The following is a 19,727-nucleotide window of genomic DNA, read 5'->3' as shown; positions in this document are numbered from 1 at the left end:
TGAAACTTGTATATAATGATGGTTTTCTAGGTCCCTCAGGTGGAGGTTGCCTCCCTACAGGCTTCTCTTAAAAGCTAGATCAAGCTTTCTAATTGGAACAATGGGAAAATGCTCGGGTTGGGTGGTTGCTTTCATAAAATTTTGATTATTACCAGGATATTTTCATCTTGGGCTAAAAGCATATTCATCTAATGGGTATGTTAATACTCAGTGACTGTTTCATGTGCAATCCGTATTCTTCAGAATAGAAAAAAAATGGAATTTTTACTTTTTCTTATAGAGATATCCTACCAGAAACCGGACTGAACTATACTCTGAGAAGGCTCCTGGGGTTTCTGGAAGGGACTGTTGTGGTAGATCCAAAGAGGATGAGGTCTAGGCCCTTACCACCCTACATGTGCCAAGTCTCAGCTGATCTTAGAAGCTAAGTAGGGTCAGTCCTGGTTTGTACTTGGATGGGAGACCAAAGAAGGAGAACATACATAATTACCCTAACTTCTGTGTATGAAATGAGCCACTGCAGCCCTCTTCTGTCTGGGAAGTTGTCTTTCTCACTCTGGGAGGAACAGTGGAGGCACTCCAGGCTCATTGTCAGTAAGTGACATACAGATGTCGAGGTCAGAGCTCTCCTGTCATCGTCCACATCTGTGTATGTTCTCATCTTTACAGAACTGCTTTTGCTAGGGCTAACCCCCTGGCTCAGAGGACAGTGCTGGAGGAGAACAGGCTGGGAAGACTGCTTGGAGTTCCCCCTTTTATGTTTTCGAGCTCTCTCATCTTCCAGCTCGTCTTCTAGACCTATGTCTCTTCTGCTTTTTCTGCTCTCTCCACGCCTAAGCCACAAGCTCCCTGGGTCGTGGTCAGGACATGCAGTTAGTCTGTCAGGCCCTGCAGGGCTTTCCCTCGCTCCTCAGGCAGCACTTCAGGGGGAACAGAGAAGGCTGATGTGACAGAATGAGAGTCCACTGCATGGGCTAACCTAGTCTGTCTTCCACCTGGTCTCTCAACTCCCCCCCTTTCTGTATTTGTACCACTTATCTCGTCTCCTAGGCAACCAATGGTGATGCTGGTGATGCTGTACTTTCCCCACCTACATGGCAAAAAAAGCTCAGGCCCTGCAGTAAGGACAGTTGGCTTTTTTGGTCAGGCCACAGGGAGTGTGCTGGCTGCTTCCTCTCCCAGGGCTTTGAAAGAGAAGGCTAAAGCTGCTAGTCAAGCACTTTCACCGGCCGTATCAAATGGCCAAGATCCTTAGAACTGCCCCGAGGCCTTCCCTTCCGGTGTGTACCAGTCTGATTCCTGTCCCTGGAGCACAGAGGGCATAGAATTACGGTCCGAGAGGCATCCTGCAGTGAACCAGAACATGCAGTCCTACTAGGTGACTTCCGCACTGGCACAGATAAGAAGATGTGCACACAGGTTGGAGAGGGCTGGATCAAGGTAGAGCTTTGCGCTTCTTTTCCTCCCTTCCAGTGCTCCCTCACGTGCTTTGGTTTACTTTAGGTGTGGGTCTAAGTATCACTGCTAGGACACATTGGGAGGTAACTGGAACCTATTTCAAAGATAGGGTGCTGGGAGCCACTCATGTCACCAGAGACACAAAATCCACCAGATACCAGACTAGCCTGGAATGGTTCCTTCATTGGCAGGTTAAAATCCCCTTTGGGAAATTCTGACAATGGCTGGCTGATTAATAATGGACTGCTGTTCTCTGACCACATCTGTGACTAGCCAAGCTTTCTGGGATAAGGTAGTCCCACCAGAGGTGATTTGTTTGCGCTAAGCCCAGCCCAGTGCTGCCTGTCCACTCCCAACCCCCACTCCAGGGCAGTCCTGGGGCACTGCCCTCCTTCCTTCGGCTTCTGTCTTCTTTGGGCCATTCTGGTAAGAAAGACTGAGGCTAAATTAGTGTTTCATTCCCGGACCCCAGGACAGAAAAAGCAATTACGATAAAAAGACAAATGTTCAAGCCTGCCTGCTACTGTTGGTTCTGCTTGCCTTCATCTACTCTGGACCAAACGCTGCCTGTCCTCAGACAAAAGGAATGGAAAGTATCCCTCCTCTTAACTGAACGTTTACATAGAACTGCTTTCGTGTGTGTGTGTGTGTGTGTGTGTGTGTGTGTGTGTATGAGTGCTTGTATGGTAATTCCAGTGTGTGTGTGTGTGTGTGTGTGTACATGAGTGCTTGTATGGAAATTCCAGTGTGTGTGTGTGTGTGTGTGTGTGTGTGTGTGTACACAAGTGCTTGTGTGGTAATTCCAGCTGTGTGTGTGTGTGTGTGTACACAAGTGCTTGTGTGGTAATTCCTGTGTGTGTGTGTATGTGTGTGTGTACACGAGTCCAGCAAAGCATTTTCAGGAGTTGAGGAGACTATGGTTTTACTCTAAGAGCCTATAACAGAAAAGGAAACCTGGAGTTGTGGATCCCTGGAAGCCAAAAGACATGTGCCACACAGTGTCACATCCCTAGTACTTAGAGTACAGGCCTGAGGCTGCAGAGGGGAGGCAGGGTCAGGGTGGTGGTGCAGTGATCAGTACTGTTTTGTTTCTTTTTTGAGACAGGGTTTCTCTGTGTAGCCCTGGCTGTCCTGGAAGTCTCTTTGTGGACCAGGGTAGCCTTGAACTCACCGAGATCCACCTGCTTCTGCCTCCTGAGTGCTGGAATTAAAGGCATTTACCACCATGTTTGACTGCAGTGATCACTACTTTTGACTGTCCCTTCCTCGTATCCCACTCTTACTTTAGAAGGGCAGAGTTAGGAAGGAAAGATAAGTTATGACCAGAGCTCCAGACTGAGACTTTACCCTTCTGGTTAGACCTGTACTGACAAGGAAGCCGTACTGACACAGATCTGTGATCAGCTCTGTGGCTTGACCACACTGGGTAAGCAATATGCAAGACAAACCTCAGTAACCATGATCTTGATGGCCAGGAGATGACCAAGCACCCAAAGTAAGAAATGTGACTGTTATACACCCCCCAAAGCCCTCCTAAGACTTGGGTCCCCCTGAGCATCACCTCCCACAGTTTATCGTCTCTTCAGGAAACATAAAGCCCAGAGCCAAGCTCAGGGAGAGAAAAGGACAGAACATCCCATCTGCTTCGCATTTGTTTAATGCTTTTAACCTTGCTCTCTTGTCTGACCCTCACAACACCCCTGTGAGGTAGGATGAGAAGCAAACAGTTTGCTTATACCACCCAGTGTTAGGAGCTGAGACACCAATACAGCAGCTTTTCCAGTGTTCAGGCTGGAGAACCTTTCAGTTCATGACCGTTTTCTGTATGTGTGTGCCAGTCGCAGACAAGGGTATTGGGGTTACTAGCCCGGAAAGTTTCTCGCTCTCTAAGCCTGCCTAAGGGCGTTCAGGTGGAGTGCCTTGCAGAGGCCAAGGCAAGTACAGAGGAGTTCTAAAGGTCTGGGCTTATCAGCTGCCACAGCCGTGGTGGTCTCTGCTGAGCATACTATATTCTCTGTGTACCTTGGCCTCACTGCTTACCCTCAGAGAAAATCTTCGGGCATGGTCAGGCAGCAAGAATCCTGATTCCCTCTCCCACAGTGCCTTCCCATGCTGTTACACTCCAAAGCCCAGGAAGAGGGGGAAGGTGAAGGCTGGCTGAGTCAGCCTGCAAATGCTTAGAGATCTGGAGCTGAAAGGCCCCGGCGCCATTCAACTAATGATTATTATTAACTCTGAACAGGCCTTGGCACAGCAGCCAGCTGGCTCAGGGGGGATGCCTGGATCTCCCACAGTGAGGTTTGAAAAACAAGACCCACAACAGCCATGCATGGGGGTGGAAAGGTGGGGACAATGAGAGACAGGGTAGGCCAGTGTCATGGAGGAAGGGTGGCCTGCCTCGGGAGGGGGAGAGCAAGCCCCGCCCGGCAAGTGAGAGCAGCCTATGTTGGATGGGAATGACAGCCAGAGAAGGAAGCAAGAGTTCTCTGGATGCCGAGCTCCTGTCATTCATTCACCGCCACCCCCAACCCCAATGGGACTCACAGAAAAGGGAGGATACAGGAACAAAGGGGCTCCTGAGAGGACTCCAGTATGCCCATTACCATTTGGATTTGATACAAAACTCTTTCTAATGCCCTTAAGGTTGAGTCTGAGTATAATGAAGCTTGGAACACAATCAGATATGGAATCAGGACTTAGCACGATATGGAAATTTGTGCAAATGATGGGTGACTTTTAAATCTTGAGCATCCTGAGTGTCATCCCCCGCCCCACTTTAAAAAGCAAAACAGGCTGACTGCCAGCAGCTTCCCCTAGTCAAGGAACACCAGCAGAGGATAGCCATGTGCCCCCCACCTCCCACGGTCCCTGCCTAGCTGCTAGAAAGCCCAGGTAGCATCCAGACGCTGGAAGATACAAAGAGGAAGGGGCAGCCGGTGTGGGGAAGAGGAGTACACAGCCAGAGGCATATGCAGCCGGCAGCTACAGATCCCAGCTGGAGACGAAACCCTGGCACTGAGGGCTAATGGTTGTCCAGCTGCTGCCCCAGGATGTGAGGGCAGGTGGTGATGGAGAAGTGGAAAGGCGGGAGGGGAGGGAAGTCCCCCCCCCAAATCTGGCCTACCAACAAGAAAGGCTCATGCCGGTGCCCTGCTCCCTGTATTGCAGTCAGATCCCTGAGTAGGAAACCACCGCTACCTGTGCCCTCTTTGCTCTGCACGGATGCCCTCCAGGCCCACTGGTCAGAGGAAGCGACAGCTGGGTCCCTTCTTCCTGCAGAATATAAATGACTCCCCTTCCTCCCAGGGCTGGGAATAGACATCAGATGGCACAGCCTACGCAAACTGCCGGCTGTCAGCACGCCTGCCTGCCCGCCTACCAGCCCCCGCACCACCTGGGAGGAGGCAACACCTCAGCCAGGCTCAGGCTTTCCTGCATGCCTCTGTGCTCTGAGAACAAGCTGCTGACCCTTACCTGGCCCACTCTGGGGAGCCCCCAGCACTGGCCTTGATGAGGGAAGGAGACAGAGCCCAGCATCAAAGTGACCCTAGTGAGAATCTCTTTCATGTGGCCCAGTAACCATTCCTTCCAAGCTCACAGCACACTGGATAGCTTGACAGGGAGAGAGGGCATTGAAAAAAACAAGAATGGCTCCCCTCTGCACTGCAGGAGCTGCTGTTCAGTAAGCTGTATTTAGATAGCTGATGAGATGCTATCTCCCCAGGGAAAAGCATGGTGAGGTCCACTGAGAGGACACTTATGCCCTACAGTCCCCATTCCTGTACTATTGAATCCCACCCGCCTTGTTTCTGAGCCGCCTGGAGAAGCCTTAAATCTTCAGAGGATCCAAGACAAGCAACAAACACTTTTCCTTTGTTTCTGGATCTGGAGCTCTAGCCCCTGTAAGGCCTCCCAGAGTTTCTGATGGGCTCTGTCTCCCGGGTAGAAAGTCGCACGGGTACCTTTCCTGGACCTGCAGTCTCCAGTCCTTACTAGGATCTTGGACTGACCCACACCACAGCTAGCTAGTTTGACATCCAGCCCTCACCACCAATGACGTTCTGGGGAACTCAGTTGAACCAAGGAGGTGTCTTGGCAGGGAAGAGAGCCCAGTTGGTACCAAAATCATCCCACTCTTAAGCTGAGGGACTGGCAGGAGACAACTAAGGGAAACTTAAATGACAAGGAGAGAAGGGCAACCAGGGAGACACTGTGTTCCTTGGATCAAGAGGGTCCCACTGTCTGGTTTTTATTTTGATCTGAAAGCTTCAGAAGAGTTCCCTGGAGCAATGTACTAAGTAAATACTCTAAGCCTTAAGGGCAAAGTGTAAGATGCCCAGAACTACTCTACCCTGAGATTGGATGTCAGGAGCATACCCAGACCACAGTCTAGACCCAGAGGTAGCCTGAAGAAGTTCTTAGCTGAGCTAAGGAGTCCAAGATTCCAGGGCTTGGTTAAGGCCAATTTCCTCCTGTTCCTCTAAAGAAAGTGACTTTAGTGCCTTTACTATCTTATTGTACAGGGACCCTCACGCGGTCCCTTCTTTCCATGATTTGTGGCCCTTGTTCCTTGGTTCAGGAGTCAAGTCAGCACGGATTTCTGAAGGGTACAAGTATAGAGATGTCCTTACAAGGGAGTAAAGGAAGAATGGATGAAGGAATTACATCCTGAGCTGTCTGCATGGTCCAGAGCTAAGAGGGTATTCAGTGACATCAGTGCTAAAGGTAAGGGTCTTTCGGATGAAGAAACTGAGATCTTGAGATGGAACTTGTCTAAGGTTGATTGTACAACACAGCTTAAGAGACCACGGGCTCTCCACAGTACTGCTTTTTCAGAAGGGACCCCAATATCTGCGGTGGTCATTCATAACCAAGAAGAACTCAACTCTTCATCAGGCACATAAGCAAGTCATCACCACCATCACCATCACCACCACCACCTAATCCTTTATGAAGCCCATCAAGAGTGAGGCTTCAGTTTCTCCAGAACCTTCCACTTGCACCCAGTAGTACATTTCCCCATTGGAGCCCACCAGATCACCCCTCAGCGGTAGCAGCTAGGGTTTCAGCACCCTTTGGCTCAGTCATGAAGTGCAAAAGTTTGCTTCTGAAGTGGGTCCCGTGAGGATCAAGGAACTGCTGAAGTCCAAGGCAAGAATCCCAACTAGGTTCAGAGTTCGGAGGCATTCACATTTCTACTTTCTTCCTTGGCAAGTAGGAGCTGGAGATCTGGTGCATGATCACCAGGGCTGGGTACAGCGGTAATGCCAGGCACAGGTACCAGGCTGCACCTTTAATCTGGGCCTGGAACCACACTGAGTACATGCCCAAGAGCACCGTTACTGTGGCCATCAAGTAGACCACCAGGCCGCATGTCAGATGGTAGAGCTTGAGACGAGCCACCTTTGAGACCCGGGCTGCCCGCGGACAGAGGAGGCCCAGCCCACACAGTGCTTGTCCCCCAGTGGCCAACAGTGTCAGAGCTCCTATCCAGCTGTGCCAGGACACCAGATGGGACAGCTCACTGCGGATCTTGCTGGAGATGATGAAGCCCAAGCCCAAGAAAGCACAGAGGATGGCCATGGTCTGCCCTGCCCAGTGGAGTCGAATCCGGGTCTTTCGAGAGCAGAAGAAGAACAGGGAGTGCTCCGGTGAGAAGAGTAGGATAGCTTCAGCCATGCAGAGACAGAACTGTAAACACAGGAGAAGGTCAGTGAGCATCTAGTCTGCATGAAGCCTGAGGGAAAGGGGGTGTTCTCACACATCCAGAAAAACATGGAGAAGCTTAAAGAACTTCCAGCCTCCCACACACCCTTTCTGGATCATAGAACAGCAAACACTGGAGTCTCTCCTGAATTCCTTGCCCTCAGAATTCAGGAGAGAGGGCAAGGCCTTGATAACATCCCTCTCACATTTTCCTTTCAGGTCCAAGAGGAAAATACCCCCCTCCCCAACCTCAAGCCTCCAATAATTTACTCCATTTCCCCAATCCTATAGGTCTCAGGGAAAGATGAAGTCCTCTTTCCCACATCTCTCTGATCCTTATGCTGAAATGTTTCCCCAAGGATTAAGCTAAGTATATCCAAACTCACCGCCAAGGCCATGAACACAGGGTGCCAGGAGAAAAGACCTAAGTAAGAATCAAAGAGAACAGGCTGACGGCTGGGCATCAAAAACCTGGCCACAAAAAGGTCAGCATACTGTCTAAAGCCTAAACAAGAATCAGGAGCCCACTACAAAGGGGTGGCCGCCAAGGAGCCCTTACACCACCTTAACCTGAGTTCTGCATACGATGCCAGCCCAGTCCTAGACTAGATTTTAGACGGCTCCGACCCTCCTCATGCTTTTCCATGAGGGACCTCATTCTAAGGAAGTGTCAGTTTTGTCTTTTCAAGTCCCACCCTTCCAGGACTTCCGGGGACCCGCCCACTAGCCCTTTACAACCACTCCTGGACCCGCCCCTCTTCGACTAGGGGCTAGGTTTCTAGCGCGCCCAAAGCTGCCCCTCCAGCACCTAGGCTCCGCCCCCTTCTTGGCCCCGCCCCTCCTCGCACACTCACTGGTTCCTGGCCGGGACAGCACAGTCAGAAAGATGGTGAAGCCCAAAGCTGTCAGGTGCGCCAAGATCCCACTGCCTCTCCGCAGCCAGCGGGTCAGTCTCGGCTCCCTTGCTGGAGCGGGAACCAGACCTACCTCCTCGGGCTGCATGGCAATACCAAGCCGGCTGGTACAGTTCAGCAACCAGAGGCTTCTTCCGGGTTTGCGATCGCGGAGGCGGCGGCGGCGGCGGCCGCTACAGGAGAGGCTCCTCCCCGGGGAGGCTGCGGGGCCGTGTGGCGGAGGCGCCCACAGCGCCCTCTGCAGACTGGGGGGGAAGCGTCTCCGCCTCAAAGGGCGGCTCCCGGAAACCTCCATTGACTTAACCCGGCTCCCAACCCACCTTTATTTCTACCTTTGTATCTTCAAGGGTATGTCAAGCAGCCTGTGAAAATGACATCCGTAGCAGCTGATATCAGGGAAACCCCAAAGCACACACCTAGTTTTCTGACCCTAGAGCGTGACCCAGTATTTTGAGCAGTTTTCCATAAGTACTGGATTCCCCTGGCTGCTCGCTCTCCAGACATTTCTGGCTTGTTCAGAAGACAAGATTCCTCCCTGCCTAAACATAAACGAAAAGATAAAGCCAAAACATAGTGACCCAAACCTGATAAATTCAAGAATGAGAACCAAAAGATAATCTCATCCCTATTTATAGGAGTAGTTGTCCCTATAAAATACTCCAAAGATTTAGGGCACTTTCGGTCTTTGCAATCTCCACAGCCGCATAGCTCTGAGGAGCAAGATTATCCAGAGGAACCAGGGCTTCCCACAACTGCAAGTTCTGCAACACTATTACTTCCAAAAAGGTATGGACCAGCTTACCCCCATTATTCAGAGCAAACTCACAGAAAAGGTCAAAACAAGCTATCCAGGGGCCGGGGAGATGGCCCAGTGGTAATGAACTTGTACTCTTCCTGTACATGACCTGACTACCCACACTAGGGAAGTCACAACTTAATGTAACTAGCTCCAGGGGGGGATTTCAGGGCTCTGCAGGTATCACATGATCACATGCACATACCCACAAACAGACACATACACATATTTTAAAATGCAAAAAAAAAAAAAAGGCTGTCCATGACCTCCAGAGCAGTGATCCCCAAGCTCAACTTATACATGGTTGAGAAACTAAGGCTGCTTTCAGAAGTGGGAAGAGCATGAACAGCCCAAGAGACTGAGGAAATGATCTGTAGAGAAATGGAAGCCCAGAGTTGCTAGAAAAACAGAAAAGGGACGTAAGCTAACTCCCCCAGACCCTCAGAACAGAAACCCCAGGGTAGAGTCAAAGTGTGACTCTCCTCCCCCCCTTTCTCGTTTCCTTTCCCGGTGGAACCAGAGTTGTCTCTTAAGACTTGGGGTGCCTTGCTTATTCAGTCACATGCCTTATCATCCTGCCTGGAGGAAGATTCCCAGTGACACCAGCGCCTGTGCACCGTGTGTGAGTGTGTATTGCTTATCGTCTCAGCCTCTTGGGATGGGGCTGAGGAGAGTAAGGACACTCATTCGGCTACATCAATTTTCATCCTTTTCTGTGTTTCTGTTTTATATTTTCTTAGCAGCAACAGAACAGGGAGACAGTCTTGAGGTATTTTAAAGAGTTTTTTTTTTTCTTAAAAAAAATAATATAAAGTTATAAAAAGCGGCAGCAGCCTGGGGCCCGGATCTGGAAGGGAGGAGGTGCTGGCGGCTCCGTTGCAGTGGGCAGGCACTTTCTTGTTAATGGGCTTTTGACTGCAGGGAGACAAGAGGTAAGAGACAGGATCAGGGAAGGGGCCTACCTGTTATCCTTCTCAGTGAGCATCTGGGCTCACCCTTGAATTCCTTCAGCTGGCCTGGGAAATACAACTGAGCAAGGGGAAATGAATGCCAGCCGAACAGAGGCAGACTGGGTAGTGGAGCTGGAGAACACACACACACCTGCACACACAGGCAGGTCCCTCACATGCCATCATCAGATCTCCCTCTAGGTGCCAGGCCAGTGGGCATGCACCCAATCATGACTAAACCAGGAGACTATTACCCCGCCTCACCTCCCAGAAGTCCCTCCTTCCAGAGATCACAGGGACAGATCAAAGCAGGTACAACAGAAAAGGCAAATAAACCCAACTGCAAACTTTACTAGAACCCTGGAGAACCTGCTGTAATCTGAAATGACTCTGGGCCATAAGCTAAACGCTTGCTTTTTGAAGTCCTACAAGAACTAGAGCAGCCCACCCATCTACAAACTCAGCATGCTGGGACCCAAACTTCCTCTCCCTTAAGGAAAAGTAGCTCCATAGAGGGAGGGTCACAGTCGTTTAAAAAGAAGTGTCCTTAGATTAAAGCACAAGTAAAGGGAGGATGGGACAGCGTGTCCTAAGCCCAAAGGAGAAGGCTGGGCATAGGAAACGCCCCAGGCAAAAGCTGGGGTCACCCTGGAAAGAGCCAACAACCTCTCCCTAAAGTAGATGACCCAGGGGCTCTCTCAGTTTCCCCTCTATTCCCGTTTTTGAAGTCATCTCCCTAGCACCCTCTCCACGTCACGTACCTACTGTGCTCCCCCGCCTCAGCCCTCTGACCCCTGTCTGCTCATGTTTTTCAGGAAGCTGGGCTGGTACCTTCAGTGTAGAGCACTTCTCCTCAAAGGGCAGGGCTGGACCTGGCTTCTTGCGACGCACAGAGCAGGTGCCGTCAGGAGGGACACCAGCCTGACAGTGCTTGGCCTTGACTGGCCGGCAGTAAGTGGCCAGGTTTTTCCGCTTCTTGGCTACCTCCTCCTCGGAGAGGCAGTTGGTTGGCAGGACCTTAGCTGGGTGGCCAGCCGTTCCCCGGTTCTCTAGCTGAGAAGCCTTGACTGGTATGGGGGATGAATGAGGGGAACCCCGACAGTCCAGGGGACCTGCTCTTTTCACTCTTGGCCCCACTGTCCCATTAAGCCCCATGCTCGGGGTTGTCTTAGTCTTGGCTGAGAGACCCCGACAGCCAGAGGGTTTGCCTTTTCCAGCAGGCTCCAGGATGCAGGTCCGTTTGAAAGTGGTAGGGCCAGGGGATAACTTCCGCTTTCGAGAAGGGACCTCCATCTCCACCCCTTCCTTGCCTTTGGACGACTTGCTGGCCTTGGAAGGTGGCAGCTTGCTGAAGGATGGAGATGGAGTGTTGGCAGGCAGTGGTGAGGTAATAGCCTGGCTACCGCCCATGCACTCTGCCTGGCTGCAGGCAGCTGCTACGCTGGGGGAGCCTGCAGGGTAGCTAGGGACAAGGCTGTCCTTCATGGGGGGTATTGAGGCTGGGCAGGCAGGTCTTGGGGGTGGGCCTGGAAGTCGGGGGCAGCTGCCCATAGAGGATGGACTCAGGGGATCAGATAAGGAGGGACTGACAAGATGGGATGGAGGTTCAGCGGCTGGTGGGATCTTCCTGTAGCAAAGAGAGAGTTTCACTGTGATACTGAGCAAATTCCACGGCCTTGCTAATATACACCAGTCTCTGCACCTTCAGATGGCCAGCAAAGCCCCAAAGCTGCTGCCCCCTGCTGGGAAACACTGGAACTAAGAGTCGAGGAAGGCACACAAGAAGGAATGACTTATCAGTACAAGGCATGTAGACTAGCAAGTAGACCCATTAACAACCTAATTTTTGGTCTCTGTTTGGCCATTTCCACATCCCACATTTCTTAAAAGGTACTAGAAATGATGGGTAAGAGTCTAGATTAACCCCACCACCCATTCATGCCCTCCTCCATGCTACCAAATCTCACCCCATCATGCCACACCCAATTTGGGTTCTTAGCAATCAGCCAAAGCATGCCAGACTGGGGCTTCTGAAGCCCAAGTATACCAAAGCCCGAGAAAGGAGACTCTGAGTCCACGAAACTCACTTCCACATGTGTGAGCTGAGGTGCCGTTCCAGCATGGAGCTGAGTGCTGAGCAAAACCGGTCCAGCCGGCGGCTAAACACATAGCATCCCGGGCTTACCAGCCGGCTTCCGAATGTGCAAAACTGGAGGCAGAGGAAAGAACATGGTTGGTAGGGCCTGAGATACAGGAAGGCGTCTGCCTACGAGACTCAGCCACCAGCCATCCCGGCTCCCTGTCCTGTTCTTACCGCCTGTGGCCTAGGAGGCCGGGTTGTATAATGGCAGTCAGGGGGAAGGTGGAGGTCATCAGCTGTCCCCTCCTCCTCACTCTCCTCGCTGGAGGCCTGAGCCCCGCCCCGGGGCAGAGGGAAGGGGAATAGGCCCGGATCCCCATCACCACCACAGGGGCCATCATCATCCACCTCACTCTCAGAGGAGGCCTGGGGCCTGGAAGGGTCGAGGGATATGAAGATGACGTGAATGACGGAGGAGGGGGACACACCCTTCTGGGTACTCATACAATATAACTCACTCAGAGACAGAACCAAGGGCCACAGCTTCCAAGGGATTCTCTCTCCAGCCCCTTCCTAGGCCTTGTCTCTTGATGAAGAAAATCTGCTTCAGAATCCCTTCCTCAAGAAAATCTTCCCAGCTGAACTACACCCAGCACTGGTCAGCCTAGTCAACTCCCTCAGCCATGTTTTTCTTCGCCTGTCCGTGAGCTGAGCCTGTGTTTCATGTCTACCCCTCGTACTACAGGCAGAGGTGGAGAGTTCCCTCTGGTGAGGCAGCCTCTGCAGACAAGTGGGATGGTTACACAGTAGCGCTGTTTCACCCAGAACCCTGACCCATTCTGCTCCCCGATGACAAGTGCCGACCCATGGGAGTGGCGGAAAAAAGCTCATATTCCAGGTATTCCATCTGCACACCTCACAGAGGCTGCGGTACTGCAATGTGCTTGGACAGGAATAGGGCAGTCACCTGCCTCACACCGCTGGTAGGGTTCTAGTTATCTCCCCATGCGTAGAGGAAGTGAGCACATCTTCAGGGTATTCCCTGGGCCTGTCTCCAGGGCTCCCTGATACCTTAGGGGCTGAGCATCCCTAAGTTAGGTAGGGTGAAGATTCTATACATACCTGGGAAGTACACAGTATGGGTAAGCCTGCTTAGAACGAGCAGAGGTGTTGTTGGGGACAGCTGCTGCCGCCACACCCTGGATAGCAGAGGGAGGTTCCTGGATGGGGCGCTCAAGAGCTGGTTCTTTTCGTCCTGGGCTCTTCTCCTTGGGAGATTCTCCTTTGCGAGAGCTGGCTTTCAGTTCAGCCACTAGCACGTCAAAGTCCTTGGTCCTGCCTGGGACCTCCCTGCGTTGGTGCACTGAGTGGATCTAGAACACAGCAGCATAATCTGAGTAGGATAATCTGAGCAGGATTGAGGGTACTGATCTTCTCTGACCCAGAGAGAGAATGTGTGTGTTGTGAGTGAGGATGTTTGTATGTCCATTTTACTGTCATGGGGCCAAAACTCTCTGCTGGGTAAGGAGATCTGAAGGTACTCCTCTCTGCTGCTCCTACCTTGTGTCCACTATGGTAGTCTCTTTCCCTTTCCCTGGAGTGTGCCAAGCCCCATCCCTTGAACAGAGTTTCCCCCCCCCTGCCCTTTTTTTGTTTTTTTGAGACAGGGTTTCTCTGTATTGCTTTAGAGGTTGTCCTGGAACTTGCTCTGTAGACTGGGCTGGCCTCAAAACTCATAGAGATCCTCCTGCCTCTGCCTCCTGAGTGCTGGGGGCATGGGCCGCCAAAGCCCGGCCCTTCCTTTTTTTTTTTTGTTTTTTTTTTAAATAATTTATTTATTTTTATGTGCATTGGTGTTTTGCTTGCATGTATGTCTGTGCAAGGGTATCAGATCTTGGAGTTACAGATAGTTGTGAGCCGCCATGTGATTGCTGGAAATTGAACCCAGGTCCTCTAGAAGAGTAGTCAGTATACTCTTAACTACTAAGTCATCTCTCCAGCCCCTTAAACTGAGTTTCTAATAACTTCTGAATTCTCCTTTCCAAAGTTCCATGTCTATGCTGACCCCCCACCCCATCATCACGCAAGAGGGATGGGGTTACCTTGCAGGTCAACAGGCGTGTACAGATCTTCTTGGTCTCTGGATTTATGACCCCACACTGCCTGTTAAGGTCAAACTCTTTACCTGTGGGGAAAGAGTTCCAATGAATCTCACGCCCATTTTTTTTTCCTGCCAAAGGTCTAAGAAACAGTAGGATTAAGGCAGAAGAACCTCATCTTCAGGTCTTGCTACCTGCTGGGCATAAACTACCCCAGCCCCATCCCTGGCCCAGGCACTGTTGGAAGACTAGAAGCCCAAAGCAGGGCAGCCCGTACCAAGAAGCAAAAGCAGCCACAGGCATCTGAGATGCCAGGAAAACCAACTGTGGAATGAGGAAGGAGATAATGGTCAGTAGCCCAAGGTGAGGATGAGTGACTTTGCTGGCTTGGGCACAAGGGCTCTCAGACTGGCTCAGAGACCTGGACCAGCAAAGCTTCCTGGGAACAAGTGGACGGGCGGTAATGGGACCTCTGTACCCTGTAAGCTGTAATGGCCAGACCACTCCTTCCTGACCTCAAACCTTTCTGGTCCATGAACAGAGAAGCCCAGTGAAGTGTCCACTCTGCCTTTCTGAGCCCCAGGTCTATAACTACTCACGAGCCATCTTTCGGTGGGTTTTAGGAGGCAGCCTGGCTCCACTGGGCTCCTTCTCTGGGGGGCTGCCTTCAGCCCGGTGACTGGAGCCCTCACCCGGGATTAACTCCATGTTCTCTCTGCCAGGAGGTTCTTTAGGAGAGGGGGCCGTGGGGACTTTTCCAGGAGAGTCCTTGGGGAGGCCTCCTGGCTGACTGAGGAAAGCAGAGGGTGGAGCCACCCTGACTCCATGTCCATCAGGCTTCGGGAGACTGGACATCTTCTCCAGATTCACCACAGGCACGAAAAGGCTACACGTGGAGAGAGGGTATGGGCTGGGAGGTGGGGAGGCTGGGACTGGGGTCTGGACTCTAGCCATCTCCTCCCTAGCTCTGGAACTTGGGTGGACTCCAAGAGAGGCGTGGAAAAAGGGGGAGCCCATGTTCCCTGGAATATATGGGAAGGAGCTGGAGATGGGGTTAGCTATTTCTTCCATGAGCAGTATCTTGCACCCCAGGGCTAAGTGTCAACCCTTTCTTGGGTCAGGGTCAGGGTCAGGGTCAGGGCTAATCTTTGGGTGTTTCTAGCCTCTTACCAGAGGTTGTCCTTCTGGGTCTTCTCAGGCGGCTGATGGCCACGGCTCCGGGACCCCTGGCCCTTCTCCCTGGAGGAGGTTTTGGTGGAACCTGGGGCTCTACAAGCTGGGCCCTGCCCATTCACTACATGGCATTTCTGAGAGCTGGCAGGGGCTGGAGGTGGGGGTGGGGCCCGGGCATAAAGCTTGCTGAGGGGCCCATGTCTTCTTTCTGTCACCAGGAGGTGGAGAGAGCAACTGAGGTGAGTGGTATTGACTGCCTCCTTCCCCAGTCTCCTAACCAGCCCACCAATTCTCTGACAGAATCTGAATTGCTAAAGCTTGGGTTGTGACTTTGTCTCCTTCCCATCCAAAATTGAGCCTTCAAGATTCGAAATGCTAGATCAAACTTCTTGAACCACTTAACTCTACTGGATTCTAGAAGTTTGTTCAAACACTAACCCAGCACCACCATCCTTTATCCCCCCTGACCTCCCAACTGACACTGTCCCAAGAGGTCCACGTTCCCCCTTCCTGTCCCCTTGTCACCTCCCTGGGATGGCCCTCACCGCAATGCTTCTGGAAAGCTTGAGGCTTCACCACCTGGCTGCAGTGGTTACATACAACCAAATAGAAGTCATCATGGGCAGGGCAGTGCCCGAAGATGGACATGTCTGCAAGACAGAAGCCTGTGTCACTGGGGTGAAGGACCCGGGATGTCTCTACATCAAAGATGCTCTCACCCCACTACTTAGAAGGCACTCTGCCTTCCAACTGACATGTGGGCTTTTGGGGGGATGCTCCCAGCTTCCACAGTCTAGTCTAACGAGACCTAAAGTGTATGGGCTTTCATGAGTGTGGGCGTCAACCACTCCGAAGAGGCTCTCCAACAACGGGCCATAGGAGCCAGGGCAGCTGGCTCAGACTATGAAAACGAGGCTCCCCAGCAGGCTTGCTGCTTCAGGCCACCTCCCCGAGTGGAAGAGGAAGGGTGGTCCAATGTCCCCAGTCTCAGTCCCATGTGTGTCGACTCCCACCTTCTTTAATGAGGGTCATGGCGTCCAGCTTCTTCATGTTTTTGTTACTCTCCTCCAGTTCGGCCCCTGGAGGAGAAGCACAGCTCAGAAGGTCCATCCCCTTCCCAGAGCCCAGCAGGGCCTGAAGCCCAGTGCTGTGAAGCCCACACTCCCTGACAAGCACTCAGGACTCCTGCAGAAGCTTTCGATGGGTCATTCACACGTACTCATTCTTCCTTCATGTGCCCTCTCAGATGAGATGACCCAACAGGGAGGATCATAAAGACCCCTCACTCAGGTACAGTACAGGGCTCCACTGCTAACTAGGCGGGTAACGGTGGGTAAATGTCTCTTTTCTGGGTCTTGCTTCCCCATTTAAAAGGGAAATGATTCTAACATTTTTCTACAGATCCCTGAGTCCCTTTTTGAGACTGCTTACGCGGGTCCTTTCTGCTACTCTGTGGCATCCCAGACGAGTACCCTCCCAGATCCCCACCCCCATAGCCTCATTGTGCTCCACCCAAGTTACCATAGTATCATCAAAGTTACACTCAGCTTCTCAGGTCCTGCACTGAGAGGATGGCCAGAGAGTAGAGAAACTGCTGCCTTTGGACCCTTTGGCATCTTCAAAGTCTCCTTGATCAGCTACGCAAGCCCCTCCCCTTCTTAGGGGGGCTTTGTCCAGGGGTTGCCCTTGTACCTCAGTTTCTGGGTTAATGACAAAAACATCTTAGCTGTGCAAAGCAGCTCTTTCCCCATCCCCCTGCCTCACTCCTCACCCCCCTCCTCTAAGCCCCCTCCCTGTCCCTTAGGGGGGAAAAAATCAATTCTGAGTCACCAAATCCGTCTGACTCCATTTCCGGTTCTCAGCGCACCTAGACCCTGACAGGGGCCCCATGTCAGCCCACTCAGCATGGGGCAGTCCAAGGGTGGCCTGCACCCCCATTAGGTCGGCTCGCTAAAGCTCACTAAGAGTGGCCCCTTTCCAGGGTGAGGAGATTATTGGCAACGGAAATATCCAGACAGGAGTGGTAGTGGGTCAGGCATGCAGAGAAGACAAGGGGCAGCTCCCACACTTAAACGCAAGTGTGGAGAATGATGGAACGGAGCTGGAAGTCGGCTGTCTCAAAAGAGAACAAGTGTCATTAGACACTGCTCCGTGAGGCCTCCACCTCTTCTAACTTGCAAACTTCTTCAGGGGTGTGATGCGTGTGGTCACCCCGAAAGGCCACGAGGCCAGGTGCTCCCTGGGGCCCAGGAGACAAAGATCAGAAGGGGCTGCAGGCCTGTTCTCCAAAGGCACTCAAGGGTCTACAGAAAACAGGGGTCAAGGGAGAGAGCCAAGGGGCAGGGCAAGAGGCCCAGGGAAGGATGGAGGCTTGGAGGCCTGGATGGACGGGCTGAAGGAGGGCGGTAGCGAGGATAGATGGATGTATGGAGGATGGACGAACTGAAGCAGAGGGGGCGGGGGTTCACGAATACTGCAGCAGGCAGGGAAATGTGGGGAAAAGCTAAGGTGTGGGGCAAAAGGCGAAGGATCAAGGGGGTGGCCAGGGGGGCACAGAAGTGGGGTGCGTGGGAAACACGTGGAGAGGACTGTTGCAGATGGGTAGGGCAGAAGCAGGTGCAAGAAGGATGGAAACTGAAGGCCAGCACACAAGACGAAAGATAATGGCAAATAAAGTAGGGGGCAGGTTCTGTGCACCCGCAGAGACAGAGGTGGGCAGGGTGGGCTGCAAGCGATGCGCCGGCGCTAGGACCCGGAGGCGCGAAGGTGGCTGAGCAGGCGGGCACTAGGACCCGGCGGGTCCTTTGTTTGGGGGGGCCGGGGAGCCGGACGGCGGCTCTAGTCGGCGTCTCCCCTCCGCTGGAGGGGGCCCTGAGGGGGGGAGGGGAGGTAGTGGTGGGGTCTCCGGACTCTAGTGTGGCTGTACTCACCGTCTGCCGCAGGCAGGTCGGCCCGTTCCACCCACGAGCTCCAGCTCTGTCCCGCGAAGTCATCGAGACTCGGCACTCGCCGCTCCAGAGCGGCCATTGCTGCCACCGCGCGTTCACGCACCGCCATCACCGCCGCGGACGCGCGCCCGCCCCGGCGCCGCCGCCGCGCGGCCCCCTCCCCCCACCCTCCCCGACCGGGGGGCACGCCTCCCTCTCCCCCTACCTTGCCAGTTCACTCTGTGCGCAAGCGCAGTTCGGGTCTCCTGCCACCACCTCCTCACTCCCGCACAGCTTTCTGGGAAGTGTAGTTGCGGAGGGGTGGCGATGCCTATGGAGCTAGCCGAGGGATCCCTTCCAAAACGCACAATCGCACGCGGGCAAGGAGAGATCAAAACCTCGGGATACCCTCTTCCAACCCCTCTGCACACATCCTTCGCGCCACCTGTCCGCTCTCCCAAGCTTACTACGCACACCCGAGCCCCAAACCTCTCTCTGCCCAAGATACCCCCTAAAACCGTGCATCCGCCAGCTAGCTGGCGCCCCTTCCTGGGCTGGCGGCCACGAAACGACTCTGCTCCCCTGTAGATCGAATGGGGTAGGTGCAGGGAGGTGGGCGCAGTGAATCAGAAGGGCAAGGGGAGGGAGTCTGCAGGACGTGCTGAAGGACACAGGGGTTGCAGTGGGGGAGGGCCCCAGCTCCTGTGCTGTACCTCTGTGGAAAACCCACGCTGCCTTGATGCAGAACGGAGGGTTGGCGTACTGTTGTCTAGGTTTGGGAGGACCTGGCTGAGCTTGCCAAGATCACCTGTCAGTATGACAGAAGGCTATCTCGGAGCCAGAACCAGCCCCGGAACTAGGGTGGCCCGAGGCTTCTCTGGTGTTTGCAGTGTCTCTGCTGGTCCATCTCTCTCCTCCTGGGAACTACGATCGATAACCTGCACTGCCTCTTCCCAAATCCTGGCTGGACCCTGACTCCATCCATCATTTCGACTTCTTTTTCTAATGAATCTTTTCACTGCTGGAAAAGCTACTACTGAAGCCTTGGCATGGGGAGGCTTCTCAACATATCTATCTTTTCTTTTTTCCTGCTAAGGCCCAGGAAGTACCTTAATCACCCACCTTCTCAGCTGATAACATTTTTTCCCTCATACCAAAGACAAAAGTCTGCCTCCACATCCTTCCCATTCTCGTTGGAAATGAAATATTAATCCTCTTTTTCTTTCAATACCTCACATCTCACGCCATATTGTATCCCTTTGCCCAAAAGAAACCAAGATTGGGAGCAAATAAGTCAAAGTCTGTGGCTTTAAGACTGCAGACTTTCTGCTTTTCATATAAGAACAGTTTACATTAAAGGATAATATCTGAGCAGAAGTTGTAAGCCAAAGACTCACCCATAAGTGATCTCTAAGAGGCCCAAGAGCCTGATGAGATTAGATATAAAGCTATGTCCAAGTACATTTCTCTAGGGAATGCAAATGTAACACGTGACTGTCTGTCTGAAGGGGATGGAGGTGCAAGCTTGTGTGGCGTGTGCCTCAGAGTAGAGAAGGAAGCATATGGGCCTCAACTCTTCCTTTGGGTCACAGATGGTAGGAGAGCAAATGGAGACAGCACTATG

The 19,727-nt window shown here is 52.6% G+C and overlaps 2 protein-coding genes across 4 annotated transcripts; both read right to left on the bottom strand.

Annotated features, from left to right (window-relative positions):
* Positions 1-3,097: 3,097 nt before the first annotated feature.
* Positions 3,098-9,509, bottom strand: LOC101832810 (cytochrome b561 domain-containing protein 1). Of its 2 annotated transcripts, none has more exons than XM_005076636.4 (3): positions 8,019-9,509; positions 7,551-7,588; positions 3,098-7,149 (listed from the first exon to the last, which is right to left on the bottom strand). In XM_005076636.4, the coding sequence occupies exons 1-3, from the start codon at positions 8,371-8,373 to the stop codon at positions 6,646-6,648; spliced, it is 897 nt and encodes a 298-aa protein (XP_005076693.2). In that variant the 5' UTR covers positions 8,374-9,509; the 3' UTR covers positions 3,098-6,645. The 2 variants fall into 2 exon arrangements, with proteins under 2 accessions (XP_005076693.2, XP_005076694.2); XM_005076637.4 differs by having other exon boundaries at positions 8,152-8,265.
* Positions 9,510-9,638: 129 nt separating this feature from the next.
* Positions 9,639-18,256, bottom strand: Atxn7l2 (ataxin 7 like 2). 2 transcript variants are annotated; one of them, XM_005076640.4, is made up of 12 exons: positions 18,107-18,239; positions 16,698-16,876; positions 16,190-16,255; positions 15,722-15,826; positions 15,174-15,384; positions 14,603-14,889; positions 14,007-14,089; positions 13,027-13,277; positions 12,139-12,337; positions 11,912-12,033; positions 10,656-11,451; positions 9,639-9,789 (listed from the first exon to the last, which is right to left on the bottom strand). In XM_005076640.4, exons 3-12 carry the CDS (start codon positions 16,224-16,226, stop codon positions 9,775-9,777), a joined length of 2,106 nt encoding a protein of 701 aa, XP_005076697.1. In that variant the 5' UTR covers positions 16,227-16,255; positions 16,698-16,876; positions 18,107-18,239; the 3' UTR covers positions 9,639-9,774. The 2 variants fall into 2 exon arrangements, with proteins under 2 accessions (XP_005076697.1, XP_005076695.2); XM_005076638.4 differs by lacking the exon at positions 16,698-16,876 and having other exon boundaries at positions 18,107-18,256.
* Between the last annotated feature and the right edge of the window lie 1,471 nt (positions 18,257-19,727).

The sequence above is a fragment of the Mesocricetus auratus genome, unplaced genomic scaffold, assembly GCF_017639785.1.
Source record: "Mesocricetus auratus isolate SY011 unplaced genomic scaffold, BCM_Maur_2.0 Super-Scaffold_100009, whole genome shotgun sequence".
In the NCBI taxonomy this organism is placed as follows: domain Eukaryota; kingdom Metazoa; phylum Chordata; class Mammalia; order Rodentia; family Cricetidae; genus Mesocricetus; species Mesocricetus auratus.
The sequence above is the reverse complement of the archived record's forward strand: the minus strand, read 5'-3'. Positions and strand labels throughout refer to the sequence as shown.

Excerpts from the sequence above, each read along its gene's own strand:
- LOC101832810 (XM_005076636.4), bottom strand. The coding sequence starts at position 8,373 with ATGGAGGTTTCCGGGAGCCGCCCTTTGAGGCGGAGACGCTTCCCCCCC. Across the intron at positions 7,589-8,018 it reads GCTGTCCCGGCCAGGAACCA|GTCTTTTCTCCTGGCACCCT; the intron begins GTGAGTGTGCGA and ends ATTCTTACTTAG. Across the intron at positions 7,150-7,550 it reads CTGTGTTCATGGCCTTGGCG|TTCTGTCTCTGCATGGCTGA; the intron begins GTGAGTTTGGAT and ends CTGTGTTTACAG.
- Atxn7l2 (XM_005076638.4), bottom strand. The coding sequence starts at position 18,233 with ATGGCGGTGCGTGAACGCGCGGTGGCAGCAATGGCCGCTCTGGAGCGG. Across the intron at positions 15,385-15,721 it reads AGCTTTCCAGAAGCATTGCG|AAAGAAGACATGGGCCCCTC; the intron begins GTGAGGGCCATC and ends TCCTGGTGACAG. Across the intron at positions 12,338-13,026 it reads CCATACTGTGTACTTCCCAG|GCCCCAGGCCTCCTCTGAGA; the intron begins GTATGTATAGAA and ends CGACCCTTCCAG.